Source organism: Antedon bifida, chromosome 2 (assembly GCF_963402885.1).
Source record: "Antedon bifida chromosome 2, ecAntBifi1.1, whole genome shotgun sequence".
In the NCBI taxonomy this organism is placed as follows: domain Eukaryota; kingdom Metazoa; phylum Echinodermata; class Crinoidea; order Comatulida; family Antedonidae; genus Antedon; species Antedon bifida.
This window is the reverse complement of record NC_136227.1, coordinates 772,532-788,210: the sequence shown is the minus strand read 5'-3', so window position 1 is coordinate 788,210 and position 15,679 is coordinate 772,532. Positions and strand designations below refer to the sequence as shown.

The window sequence follows — 15,679 nt, the reverse complement described above, 5'->3', positions numbered from 1 at the left end:
GATATGGGTATATACGACACGATATATGACTTTTATTTCTATTTTATATCACTGTGCTACCTTGGTGCTAAATTGAGTCCACTTGAGCAGTTACCGTAGTACTATTTCTATCATTGAAGTTAATAAAGGCATAAATGGCGCTCCGTAGAGAAGTAGAGAATGCTCCAGTCGTCAGAATGACGCTCTGAATATACCTCCCCAGTCGTCAGAATGACGCTCTGAATATACCTCCCCCAGTCGTCAGAATGACGCTCGTGTTGTAATAATAATAATTTTGTTCTAGTTTTCCATTATAATGTTACGAACTCTACAAAACATTAGTATTTCTTTAGTTAAAAATCCACGACTGTTGTACTTTAGTTTTGGTAAGGCAATATGATGAAAATAATTATTTAAAATATCGTTTTTGATGAACTACCTAGGCTCTAGGCCTAGGCTGGGTCCTTGTCCTGTTTTAGACTAGCCGCGACGACAGACCTGACCGAGACAGTAAAGTAGCGCCCGAAGTATAGGTAGGCCTAGGCTAGGCCTAACTAAACTAGGCATAGGCTAGATAGGGTAGAGTAACCTCTAATTTTGCTGAAGGAAGCCACAAATGTCACAGCATGCAAGAAATATTAAAATTGATACTTTTTTTAAACTTTTAATTTGTTTAAACTATTTTATTAAAAATAATAAAATAGCCCAGTTAGGGCCTAACTAGACCTATAAATATAGGCCTAGGGCCGAGCTAGATAAAAAAAAGTTTAGTAATAGTATTTTATTTAATTAAGGGCCTAGATCTATGGCATGATGGTCAGGTCTGCGGATTAAGCAGCAATAAGTAAGCATTTTTTATAAGCGAACATCTCACTAAAAATAGTGTAACCAGGGAGTGGTGTAACCGATTCCATATTGGTGGTGGTCAAAAAGATGATTAATATACAAATTTGTTTCAGTATTCAGTTACAGTAGTAAAGAATTGTTTTACATAAGATTAGTTAACTGTATTTGAGAAAATATCTTTTAATAATCTATAGTATTAAATCATTAGTTTGAATATGTAGAAATATCCGCAATAATCAAGATTTTGATTTAGAAATGGCTGGCCACCGTCTTCATTATTAAGAACATCAGGCATTAACTGGTTTCAGTCGACATATGCAGTGAGTGAGAGTGACCAGCGATTTCTTTGCCTGCCTCATATATATTTTATATATGTTTTTATTTCTGTTTAGATTGTTGTCCAACGTCAATATGCAAAAGTCAATCAGTACAAGTTATTCAAGTTGCTTCTTTAAAGAATCTCAGACCATTGGATTCATACGATGGTATAGTCTTTATTTATTTTAAAATAAATCTTCTAATAGTAACCCCGCTTCTAATAGTAATCCATCCTGAATTTATCTTGAAGATTAAAACTTGAGAACTGCAAATTGTTTAGATACGAACAAATTCTATACACTATTCACACATTTTTAGTTTTTTTATAATGTTTTATAAACTAATTAAGATAATCTTTTGCCTTGATATTATTGATACATTTTCACCTGAAATTGTGAATTCAACATTTTGTGTTGTCGTAAACTTAACTTTTATTGCATAATTTTCAATGTAGACATAGTGATGCCAGAGAAGCCTAGACTTCCTCTGTTACTCAAAGTTCCCAATGTCATGAAGCCACAGAAAGAACCTAGACAGCTAATTGATTTACGTGGCCCTGCTACGGAAGGAACAGAGCTGGAGCTTGATCAGTTTGGTTTGCAGGTACAGTAGAACTCACTTCATTTAAATGAAAATAGAGAAACTCTTATTTCCACATATATCCTGAAACATGAGTACTGCGGTCAATTTTTAACAAAAGTATAGAACCTGAAACAAACTTCCATAATGTTGCAGCTTGTAATCAGTAATATTAGTAAGGCAATCTATAGGAACCATTTTGGTGACAATGAGCTTATTGTAATATTGTTTTTCATGTTGGGGACCCCTTTGGAAACAAGCCTCTGGGCTTAAAGGGCCATCCCCTGCTTTCCATGCATATTTTCTAGTTTAGTCTTGTATTTTTATATTTAATGTTTTCTCTTTTTATTTCATTTACATTATACTGTTTTATAAATTTGTACTGTATTTGGAAAGCAATAAATATTACTTACTAACTAAAGTAAGGTAATTTATAAGGGCCATTTTGGTCACAATGAGCTTCAAAGTAAGGTAATTTATAAGGGCCATTTTGGTGACAATGAGCTTGAAAGTAAGGCAATTTATAAGGCCCATTTTGGTGACAATGAGCTTGAAAGTAAGGCAATTTATAAGGCCCATTTTGGTGACAATGAGCTTGAAAGTAAGGCAAGGGTCATTATAAGGCACATAATTTGGTCTGCAAATTGTAGTGTAGTTTTCATCTTTAAAATGGTATAAGACACCTACAATATTTCATTATTAGTTTATGCTAAAAATAATACTAGACTAGACTATAAATCTAGTCTAGTTAGTAATAGTAGTACAATTCAAATATTTTATTGTACTAGTTAAACTTGTGATACTATAAAGTAGGGAGAAATTAGTGAAAGATATAGTGAGAATTCAGAGTGACCGAACTTTGTAATTAAGTTTCTCATTCATCATCAACTCTCAAATTACTTTGCAATTATTTACCAATTTACTGTTAACATTTAAAACATATCATGTGACAAGTCAATGGTCGCTATTGAACTTATTACATTTAGTAGATGTAATAATTCAATATTTACGTTGCAACAAACTGGAATGAATTTCCTTATTCTTGTTGATTATAATCACATTCATGCTATTCTTGTCACAGGATCTAGAAATCAGTATTTACTGTAGTAAGTCCTTATCACTTTGCAATACTTAACCCAGCCCTATCAAGCATTGCATTTTCAACATTTATTTTTTTGCTTCGATTGAAGTGTGTAGTTAATTTTTAATATAGTTAAGGGCAGATAAAAAAAAATCTACCAGTATAGGTATCTAGAGGTTTATACATAAATGCAGTGTTGAAATTAGGTGGCCTTATAAAAATCTTTCAGAGAAATATTTCAAATGTGAGTTCCCTTTTTTTTCGATTTCACCCAGTACAATTACATCCTTGTATTATAAAACTCTTTTTTAGCAACATCGCACAGTTTCCGTTATTTTGTTTTCATATCCAAATTGGATTAGTAATTAAGCATGACAATTATCATTTAACAGACATATACTAAGCAGTACTTGAAGTTGATTACGATTTGATTTTGTGACTGTCAAAGTAAATTGAATCCTCGTTGATTGGCGGTAATTGCTTATTCTGCTCACTCACTCGCTAATTGCATGTCCTACCAACAGTCTGCTGTAAAGTGTTAATATTAAAAGAAATTTATTAAATTAATCGTTGCTATGGATATGTTTATTGGCAGTATCGGCAGAAATGTTTAGAAAGCGTACTTCAAATGTGGAATAACCTATTTACCTAAACATATTTAGTACAAGGTAATAAAACTTATAGAAAAAAACCTTTGGTTGTCGGGATTAGGAAGTACAGTAGCCTAGTTAATTTGCTCCCTACCTTTAATTTGTAAGTAATTGTTCTAGTTTCGGTGTTTGTATCAAAACATACATGATTCATTTACCCTTGTCATAACCCTTGTGAAAACTAGATGACTAGACTAGTTAATGATAGCATTCTTTTAAAATCCATCTTGTAGTAATTTGCGAATTTGTCCTCGCTGTTGGATGCGTATGAAATGAATAAATAAAATAAATATTTATACTTTTTATTCCTTTCATTAAAAAATATAAAACAGAGCACTGGGGAAAAACAAAAGCTGTATTACCAAAGTGTCTCTCTATATCTCTATATATGTATTGTAAACATCAACTAGACAACCAAACGCGGTGTATGACAATTGTTTTAGTCGGTCATTTACTAGACACAAATGGAGCAATGCTACATTTAGTACTCAGGCTTATAACAATTAATAGTTAAGTGCCTTGAGCACCTTTGGTGGCGAAGTGCGCTCTATAAATCTGCATTATTATTATTATTAATAGTTGCTTGGGGTTAGGGTTGTTTTTATGATAACAAAACACAATCATGTTTCTAGTCAGGTCTTACTCGATTAATTACTGTAGGCCAGCTAATCATTTCTGTACTTCTACAACTGGTTGTGGTTTAGAGATTGAGGCATTTTTAATATAGTAATTTATTATAGCATTTTTTTACTAAATGACAACATTTATTATAGGATATTGCTGTAGACTTTAGCATTATATTGTCAGACCATTAATTTGGAAAAAAAAGACTAGGAGCATTATCATTGAGGTCAAATGGATGACATTGACAGGACCATTATAGTGTCATAATTTAACACATTTTAATTGGTGATTACAAACAATAAGAATAATAGAAATCACAGTGTACATTAGCTTATCCTATTTACCACAAAGCTGTGGATTAAGTCAGTTAATCCTCTCTAATCCTGTCAAATTACTTCTACGACTCTTTAGCATGCTTTCTGTACTAAGTATGTAATGTCCTTTTTTTTATTTGATTCTTCTAAAGTTGTGATGGTTTATGGATGTTTGTTACGCAGATTACTACTGGTTCTTTTGAAAAAGATTTTATCTGATTTATAATGGCCCTGAGTCAATGTACACAGTATATGGTTCATAAGATGAAATGTTGTAATCTCTGATTTGATATTCTCTGACCTTTGACACAGCATTTTAGTCCATTTTGTGCGAATTAGTTTAAAATCCAAAATCTGGTGTAGAACAATAGAATCTCTAAGTATAGTACAAGAGTAAAATCTTTATTACATTGTAAACCCTAATCTAGATCAATTAGTTTGCAATCCCTTAGACTGACGTGATGCTAACATGAATAATATGCATGATGACCATAAGAATTGCAAGATTGTTTTAGTTTTATATTCGGATATGCTACTGCAGATTGGTTACTCTAAATATAACTTACTGTACACCCTCTAAATAATCTATCATTTGTCTTACGTGCATTGTATAATGATAGGTTCATCATCTGAAATATTTAGAAATGAACCTGTAAATTATAAAGCAAACACAGGGGCGGATCCAGCATTATAGATTATACCCCACCTCAATCTGCCAGTGGCATACATTTCTTATTCACACACTACCAGTTTTACTGTATCAATCAATCAATCAATTTATTTGGAAATTGCACCTTTACATCAGTGGCACACACAGTAAGTGGTGCATCCATATTAAACACAATTAACATAAAATGACGGATACGGATACTTAAGCTAATTTACAAAGTTAGAAGAAAAAAAAAAAAAAAAAAAAAAAAAAATAAAAATTATTACTATATACTGTGGCAATATTTGTCTGACATGAGTTGATACATCATTTTACTTAAATATATTTATATAATGCATAAAGAGGAAGTAGTTACAAAAATAATTGTTGATGATGCTATTAAAATTATAATGATAGATAATATTGAAATGGTTTCTTATAGAGTATAGTAATAACAATAATACATAATGGTACAAAATGAAATATATATTAACAAAAAAAAAAAAATTAGAATCTGTTTACTTTATGAATCATAGTTTTTTACATGTTTGCCCTGTGGGACAGTGTGTGATTAATTCACCTACTATAGGTAATCATTCTGTCCAGATTATTTTTAAATAATTATTTTTTTAATTCATTATCATCCATAAAATTGTGAATTGAACAAAATATTTGTATGTGAAATTTAATCTTGGAGGAAAGTGATTAAATTAATATTCAGAATTCCTACATAAATCATTGAACAAAATGTTGGGCATTTTGAATATTTATTTAAGAAAAATAACATGGTAGGCAGCCAAAATAATTACTTTTACTATTTTAGCATGTATACCTCACAGCAAAATATAGAAATATACGAAATTAAAGAATTTTACAGTAAATACAGCTGACTCACGCCATGCCAAAATACTCTCTTAAAAACTTTTCTCGAGGTCCAAAACGTCACAAATTCCTCACAGTATAAACATTGCTATAGAAATGCGCATTAACACAATAAATATATAATTTGTAAGAAATATATTTACTTTGTTTTTGTTGTATTCATTGTTGGTTGATGTATACAATATACATTAAAACAATAAAATTGAGTGTAAATCATCAACACTCACTGATCTTCTTTTCGTCGAGAGATCCAAGGTTTTATTTTATAGTAAATAATTATGAGTCTGTTGATTGTGTGCGTTGATTGATTTAATTAAGGCCTTGATTTTGTTGATGCTGTATTAATAATCTACTTTATATTCAACTCCAACCTCTGTTGTTGTTGTATACTTTCTTCAGACATTAATTGCATCTAAGCGTTTTCATCTAAGCTCATAACGCCAACAATGAGATTTTATTTACCTTTTGTGCTTCTCTATGACGTCAAAGCTAACCAAACTACCTTGTAACACAAGTAGTATGTACAAGAAAATGAAATGAATATTTTAGATAAGAATTACGACCTAGATACACAAAATCTTCTGTGTCTTTTAATATTTTCTGTGTACAAACAGTCACCAGGGGACACCTCTATTACGAGGACACTTTCCCATGAACTAGCTGAAATATATATTTTAATACTACAGCCAACCCTTATCCAGAGCAAACGTGTATAAAGAAGACACATGAAAAATGTTAAATCAGACTTTAGAAGTAAGGAAAAAAAATAAAATAATAATGTTTTCACTTATAAAACAACAAAATAAATGGTTAAATTCAACCAAAAATCCACTGGCTGGAAATTACAGTTTTTTCAGGTAAAACATTTTTTTTTCGCACCAATTTTTTGTCAAAGTGGATAACTATTATGTGACATTAAAATAACATATTCAACAAACAATTTTTAAGAATTATTATTTTTTTTTTGGATAATATATCTTTAATAGATATCTATTGTATTTGTTTGCTATGTCTTATTATACTGTATTTTTAGGCAACAACTGCAGGATATTTGAAACATGGACATTTTGAGATGATGCGATTAACAATCAATCGTTTCATGGACACTAGGAGAATGTTTGCAATCTGGCGCGTCGAAGCTCCTTATAAACCAATCACCAAGAAGGGTCAAGGTCAGCGAATGGGAGGAGGAAAAGGTTTGTCCAATCCGTCTTTTTTTTATTTATTTATTTTTATTTACACATTTTTAGAATACTTTCTTTGTTGGTTTCAGTGTTGTGTATAACGTTCTGTAAGGTAGAAAATATGCATAATGTATCTATGAACTAATATTGTATATGACCGAGTATAATCCCATGCTCTAATATAATCCCACCCACTAATTTAGGCTAGACTTTGTAACCAGCCCCCCTGAGACTAAACTTACTCATGGTAATTTGTTATTGATATTCAACTAGAAAATATTGTTTTTTTAAATAAAAAATCACATTAACATGACTCCATATTTATTTATACAGCCTACAGCAAACAAGCATGGTGCAAATGAAACATACCATAGCAATTATTAAAACCTAATTCAAAACTCTTAGGGACCACCTATCTATAACCAGAACTGATAAAATAATCAACAATATTATTTTCTTCCACAATAATTATTTTGTATTTACTTTTGCGAGTTATTTAAACAATAATAACCCAGATATCTAAAATGTATGTTGCTAAGTTTGCTTTCTTTAGACCAGGCATAGAATAATCTTACCCCCAGCATTAGACTATTAACAAGCTATGTTACAGCCTTAGGCCTACCGTATCCTTATTTTCAACTTAAAATGGTATTCTTTTAATGTTAAAAACCAAGACATGTTTTTGTAGATGGGTACATCTGCTCTTGGCAATTGGAAAGTAATGAGATTAAATAACTTTTTTGATCTTATGAGTTAAAAGTTTTTGAGTTTAGTCTGACCTCTATAAAGTATAAACCATTACTTTAAAACACAAAAATAGCAAATAAGCATTCAGTACTAAGTTAAAATCTAGTACAAGGCTAAAGATTTTTCTAGTGCTGTGGAGTAACGTTTATTTTTTATGTGGTAATCTATTGTATGGTCTATTTTAAGGACATCTTTAAGATATTTCAAAATCTTAACTGAAATTCTGTCTTTGTTTATTCTTAATTAATTAGTTCTTTCCTTACTGTTTCTGCTACTTTTGAGTTTGCAAGTCTTTGTACAGTACTGTACGCCCATTATATAATAGACACTTCTGAGTTAGAAATGTTTGTTTTAATGTAGGAAGTATTGATCACTACGTGACACCGGTAAAACCTGGTAGAATTGTCGTTGAAATTGGAGGAAAGTGTGAATTGCAGGAAGTGGAAAAAGTGCTTAAGGAACTGACAAAGAAATTACCATTTCGTAGCAAAATCGTTACTCCTAAAGTTCTGGAAGATGATGCAATGGAAGAAAAAAGGATCGCGGAAAGCAATGATAATGAATGGACATTTAAACGAGTAGTAGAAGGAAATTACTTAGGAATAAGTAAATATCTTGGTCCATATGATTACAAATGGTATGGAAAATATAGGTAGATAATATTGTGGACATGGTTCATCAAACAGCCTATCTATGAGATAAAAAAGTTAAAAGAGATCTGTTGCTGCTGCAACTGCTATTATGTACTAGATAGTACATTACTTTTGATGCAATTAACTGATTTATGGTTGACGATGCCATGTTGTACTACATTAGTATGATCTTATTTGAAATTGCTTTATCCATATGTGCTATAAATAACACATTACTATTGTTATTTTCACCCAATAACATACTGAGTGCTGAATGCATATGTTGCATTAATGCTATACTCGTAATATATTTAATAAGAAAATAATAATAAAGGATATGATGTTGACCTTGCTGGTTATGATGTTGACCTTGCTGGTAATAATTGTGATGACATCACAACGTTGTTAACTCTGCTTCTCACAATTATGCTGCTAAGGTTTGTTTTGTACACCTTGTATATAGATGAAACTTAAAGATGTATTGTCTCCCAAAAACATGAAAAATTAAGATTAATAAAATCAGACTTTAAATAGGCCATTTTGCAATTTTTAAAAAGTGACTCACTTCTGTAAAAAAAATTATTTCACTTATAAAAAGACAAAAGAAACGGTTAATTTTAACCAAAAACCATTGTCTGACAGACAATTTAAGTATTTTTTGCTTTAAATTACATTTTTTTCGGGTAAATATTTTTTTTTTATGATCCAGTTTTTGGGCAAAGTGAATAACTATTATGTGACATAAAAATGGAATATTCAAAAACAAAAGCTAAAAAAATAATTTGTTCAGGGGAACAATACATCTTTAAGCCTTTTGCAAAGATTTAATAATGCACAACATTATGTATTGAAAAGAGAGTTATTCTGACAATAAAACACCAACGATACCAACCGTACTGTATAGAGAAACTTTAATATAAATAGTATACCAAAGTAACATAGTCGATATTATATAACACCTAAATATATTCCTGTCATCAATGTGAATCAAATGTAGGCCTTGGCTAGGCCTACCTTTTATTTGATTCAAATGACAGGAATCTATTTAGATGTTATATAAAGCAAATAATGAATGTTTTATATTCTTGTAATGGTACAAATAATGGCATTTGGTGAATGATGAAAGGTTATATATCAACTCGGCTGTCGCCTGGTTGATATATAACCTTTCATCATTTACCTCATGCCATTATTTGTACCATACACTCAAACATTCATTATTTGTATAAAATCTATTAAGTAATCTGTGTCTAATATAAATAAGATATTACTGTATAATACTGTTTTATTTTAGAGACGGGATGTATTTTCTTGACTACTTATTATGTGTACCGTAGCTATTTAAATTTACTTTCGTCCTCCGTAAAAAGGAAAATATAGGCCTATTGAGTGTATTTCATAGATCGACATGAAATGTATTTGTAACATAATAGTAGCCTAGTTGATCAATTTTAGTTAATTTAGCACAATTCGAAGATCGAGGAAGTTATCACAACACCGATTGGTTTGTAAGCATGAGCAAATTCATATCGCGTATAAGCGTAAATTCATATCGCGTATAAGCGTAAATTCATATCGCGCATTGCGTAAATTCATATCGCGTAAAATACGCATTGCTAGAATAAGAGCAGTGTTTTCAGTAATTATGCTTCGGAATTAAAAAAAAGCGCGTATCTGTCAACGTTTACCTTCAATAACCACATGCCATATAATTATAATACTTAATAACTGGCGACAGCGCGGTCCTCATCAGTCAAATTGCAATTAAGACAAACTGAAGAGCCATTTCTATTATTAATTGACGGTCACGTGGGCAAATAATTCGTCGAAATCCTGGCAATATGTTACCGTTAAATCCTTCAACATCATGATCGCCTGCATCCGATATCACCCTAACTATGTATCAAAGTCCGCTGTATATGAATGTCCATCATCTATCGACTAATGCAGTAATGCTGGCCTAAATTATGAAATAACCTTCGATCATTTTAACATTTTGTGAACGTCTATTATATTAACATTGGTGGTGGTACTACAGTATATTTAATTTCATAAAAATAACATTTCACATTACCAACCAAACATAAGTTTGTGATCAAAGTATGGTGTGTTAAGTATGTAATTCATGTATGATTCCATACTTTTTATTTAATTTTTTGTTATATAAATTTTGACTATAAATCACTAGATCTGCAATGAACCAACACATTGAAGATCGAATCATCAAAATTCTGATGAAACGCGTTTTCGATCGAATCCTTGCGTTTGTTTCTTAAAGTTTGCTCTAAATAATCTGCAACTGTAGAAGACGGAACGCGTCTCAAACTATCGTGTACCTGACATGACGGCCTGATAGACCTAGGTAGTTCATTATGTGTTTTGGTGATAGGAGAATTATTTCTGTTTGTCCACAAGCCTTCCGCCTGTCTTTCGTGCGCACGCGGTAAGTTAAGGTTCGCTGTAGGCCCATGTAGCTCAGATTGGCGTACTGATGGTAGGCGTGTAGACGCTATTAAATCGGGTATTTTATCTTCAATTCGACGATTTCCACAAAGAGACACATCTAGCGTCGTATCTTGCAAGTCGGTGTCCATTGTTTGCACACCAACTTCCTTGATGACAACAAATCGCCTGCAGTTTGTACAATCCTCTGCGTCAATATGACGTCTGCAAATTTTCTCTTTTACTTTTCCACGTAGAAAGTCTTCTTCTGATATTTGACTATCTGTAGTTGATTCAGAATTAGCGTAGTCGTTTACTATATCTATATGTTGAGAGTTATTTTCGTATTTAATGGAATTGCATTTATTACTATTTATTTGTTTGTTATTTCTAGCTAATTTTCTAAATGTTAATTCCTTCGTATGCTTTGTGTTCTTTGTTGATACGTCAGATAATTCTACAGAAGTGTCATCAAATGTTTGATCGTACTTAGTGGCATTAGAAGGTGGAATCACATTATTAACAAGTTGCATACTTTCGTTATTGTGTTGTTGAACATAAGATGTGTTACCATCGTTTGATACGTTATCCGTTTCACATATAAATTCCCCATTATCACTTGATATTATTACTTGTATTCCGTGTGGATCATTCTCGTCCACGACTTCTTGAACATCTTCGGCAAGTTTAAATTGCACATCGCTATTATGACTATCAACCAAAAACGTTACGTGTTTCGGAACGGAAAGAAACGTTTTATCCGCCGTCGTCGTCTTAAAGCTATCAAAGTAGGTAAATTGATCAGATGATATATTCGGAAATGAGCGAACCCTCGGCAGGAACCTTGACGTAGAACACTGAACCTCAAATTCGACAATTCCATTCGCAGCACCATTTAATATACCACACTTATACAGGTGTGAATCGGACTTAGAAAGGTACGTTTCTGGATCACTCTCCAATTCAGTAACAAATGACGTCATAATAGTTCTACCTTCGAGATATTCGATCGAATCTTTGCTTTTCCAATTTGAGAACTTTTTAACTTGCGGCACCAAGTTTAAAGTAACTTGTTTTAGTCTTTCTCTTCTGGCTGACCACGAAGATGGCGAATGTGACTTGGATGTAGTATTTTTAGACGCATTCCCAATTCCTTCTTCAGTAAAGCTGTCATCTTCTATCTCATTGATTTTACATCGTTCGTTCATTTCGTGTAACTTTTCGTCCTCGCCGCCGCCGTCGTAATTTTTCCTTAAGATTTGATCATACAACCCTCTTCGATGTCTTTTTGATATTTTGTATCGTTCTTTTGATCTAAAAAAAAACAACAAAAATGTAAAAGTTTATTGTTGTTGGTAATGATATTTTGGTTCACTGTGCTTTCCCATTTGTGTTGAAGCGAACCATGAAGAGACATCATTGGTATCTTTTAGGCATTCAATCATTCAGGTCTCAAACATAACAATAAATAATAAAATTAGAACATACAGTATATATCAATAATGATAACTAATAACTTTACTCCTTTCAATTCAGACATTCAAGCATTCAAATTCACAAACAATTTTTAGTTCAAAACACACATTTTGTTCAATTGTAGAAGTTGCACAATTAATTGAAATGTGGTGATAAACAGGGGTATTGATGTATATTTTATATTGTAAAAGGAACTGACTTTGAAATGTTGTCTAGCCTTCGTCTATTTTAAGACCATGTTCATTACCGCATTCAAATTATTGGAATAATTTAAACAATAATGACTGACATCCGCTAGTTCTGCACTCACCTGCAGTAATTGAGACAAATTATCTTCTTGAAGGTTTTACGGAAAACGGATTTGCAGCATATGTAGATAATGGGATTGAGGAGGCTGTTAGTATAGCCTAACCACAGGGCGAATCGGTCAACACCGGGTGGCACTTTGCAACCTCCACAAAAAGGAACCAGAAGATAGAGGGTGAAGAATGGTAACCAACAGGCCACAAACGTTCCCATTATGACACCTATAATTAAAGAAATCATATAAATATAAATAATAGATTGTAAGCATTTACTTTCACCAAATAGTAACATTAAATGCAAAATGTCACTGAAAAGTGATGTTTATCTAAATTAGCATAGACCATGGGCAACACCTATCAAACTTTCAATCATAAGAAATATGTACGTAAAGTTTAAATTATGGTAATGTAAAGTTATTATTAATGCAGTTAATCACGTTCTACAATAATTAAAGTTGTTATATAATCATTTCTAGTATTATATTACTGCTTGTAATCCTATTCTTATACTTTTTCTTGTATACTGTTTTGAAATTGACTTTGACCAAATAAGTGAATGATTTATATGGTGAAATCCGTGCCACACTGTACGTTTGGAAACAACAACAGCAACACTTGTTTTAGAATGAGACCCCAGGAATCGCGTTCTCTCTGAACACTTCATTCTACAGAAGGACGACAGTGACGTAATCAATGTTGTAACAGATTGCCGATAATAACTTGGATATTATTAAACAACACCAACCCGGCCTACTGCAGCAAATATTGATCAATTAACATAATTTGAATGTTGTTTAAAAACACCGACACTTCTGTTGTTATTAATTAAAAGCTTGGGCTTTGTCAATATGTAGGCGCAATGATAACAATCATCAAGTTTAGTAGTACAGTAGTACTTTTCAAACGTGTCCCTCAAAAATGATGCTTTCAAATAAAAGCAATAACGTATCAAAAAATGTCTTTAAAAGAATAACACTGTTAATTGTTTATAGAATTAAGTAATATACTTACCAAGCGTTTTGACAGTTTTCATTTCGGCTTGATCAACCTTACTAAGCTTTTTACCAACATACCACTTCTTTAGTGTTTTCTTACCCCATCCTATCCGAGCACCATTCTTCTTTTTGTTGGCATCAGAAGAGAATGACACTCGTCCTGTAATGTAACAATTTGACGACGTTGACATCCGTTTAGGACGGTTGTAAGACGACGCCGCTCTACGAAAACGAGCTCCTTGCTTAGCTAGTCGAAATATTTTATAATAAACAACATTTAAAAGTAAAAGTGGTATGAAAAACGATCCGAACGATGAATAGATAACGTATGTACGATCTGTGTCGTACATACACGTGTATTCACTGCGTACGCGCGTAGGCCATCCAAAAAGCGGCGGGCTTGCTATTATAACTGATAAAACCCACACAACTGAGATCGTTATTCCCGCTCTTGTTGTCGTCTGCTTCGTTGCGTATTTCAAAGGTGAAGAAATCGACCAGTACCGATTTAACCCAACAGCACAGAGATTTAATATAGATGCAGTACAACATGTTACATCAGTGAAAATAAACAGATCGCAAGCGAAATTGCTGCTGTACCAATGGCCACCATTAACCTCAACACGTAGTTGCATTGGCATTACAATGATCCCGAGTGATAAATCCGCTACTGCTAGCGAAGCAAAGAAGTAGTTCTCAAACTTGTGCAACTTTGTTTCGATTACCACCGCTATAATTGTGAGTAAATTGCCAATGATAGTGAACACAGTTAGAAGACCAACAGCCAGCGCTACCGGAGCCACTCTCTTTAATGGAATGTTGTCTTGTGTGTCACCATCATTTAACATTTCCACCAGTGATGTTGACAGCAGAGTGCCATTGATATCATATGGAGTGGTAGTAGAACCCATATCCTGTTCCATCTCTCTTTACAAACAAAACTTGGATAATTCACCGGCCATTTCAAAATAGTATTGTTTATTTAATCTCCATTTCATTTCTTCTTATCGCACTTACTCCTCTCCTTGTGTGTGTAATTAGTCGAAATACTGGCATCTTTACTTCATGCAAATGATAACTGAAAAGAATAAACATCTACTGACATGTTATTTAGAGTGTCACAATCTTTCTAACTGTTCCATCAATTTATACTTAAGATTATAGTAGATTTCAAATGCACTTAATTACGGTACTTAATTCGTTTAAATTATTAATTAAAACTTACATGCATGCGTATAGCGCGTACCGTCAACGCAGAGATACGCCGATCGTAATTACTCCAAGTAATTCAGTCCAAACGTGTTATGATTTGTTATCTCTATCGTGTAGGCCTGTGCTAGAATGTTAGGACATCATTCAGAAATGTTGAGTAATTCTAACTTAATGTGAAATCTTCTCAGTGGCCAATCAAAACCCGTTAATCAAACCATGGAGCAATTGTATTAAATTATTATGACGGTTAAGTAATGTGTGGATGACTGAAGATAACGATGAGGGCGTTTGATATAAATTCACAGTGACGTTTTTGGAGAAGAGGCTACTTGGTTATACCATGGAGGTATCTATTTTATACCTCCATGGTTATACAGTAGACATCCCATAATAGGATGAAGCTTGACGCGATACTGCAAGTTGTTTCTTGTCGCTAGACATGATACCGCCCTTTTCATGGTTTCGACACTGTTGTGGGTGGGAATTCTCTGAACACAGTTTGTCGAACTGGAGACGCTCACTCCCGAGTAGGCTACGTTGTTCGATAGCGGCCATTGTATCTGCGTGGCACCTATAGTTCGTACTTCTGCCAACTCAATAAATTGACTACTTACTAAATCGAATGATGAAATTAAACCTCGGTATTGTTATAATAATAAATATTATTCAATCCATTAATACCCAGGCCATAGACAATGGCATAGTAAAAAAAGGTTTAACGATCCGAAATATCTTTGAAGGGTCTCCAACGTTTATTCTTTAAA

The 15,679-nt window shown here is 32.7% G+C and overlaps 2 protein-coding genes across 2 annotated transcripts; one reads left to right on the top strand and one right to left on the bottom strand.

Moving 5' to 3' along the window:
• Positions 1 to 223: 223 nt before the first annotated feature.
• Positions 224 to 9,376, top strand: LOC144858249 (large ribosomal subunit protein uL16m-like). Its single transcript, XM_078714651.1, has 5 exons — positions 224 to 365; positions 1,218 to 1,310; positions 1,598 to 1,746; positions 6,956 to 7,118; positions 8,214 to 9,376. Exons 1-5 carry the CDS (start codon positions 296 to 298, stop codon positions 8,507 to 8,509), a joined length of 771 nt encoding a protein of 256 aa, XP_078570777.1. The 5' UTR covers positions 224 to 295; the 3' UTR covers positions 8,510 to 9,376.
• Positions 9,377 to 12,613: 3,237 nt separating this feature from the next.
• Positions 12,614 to 14,626, bottom strand: LOC144834746 (putative G-protein coupled receptor No18). Its single transcript, XM_078689656.1, has 2 exons — positions 13,720 to 14,626; positions 12,614 to 12,930 (listed from the first exon to the last, which is right to left on the bottom strand). The coding sequence occupies exons 1-2, from the start codon at positions 14,624 to 14,626 to the stop codon at positions 12,710 to 12,712; spliced, it is 1,128 nt and encodes a 375-aa protein (XP_078545782.1). The 3' UTR covers positions 12,614 to 12,709.
• Positions 14,627 to 15,679: the final 1,053 nt, after the last annotated feature.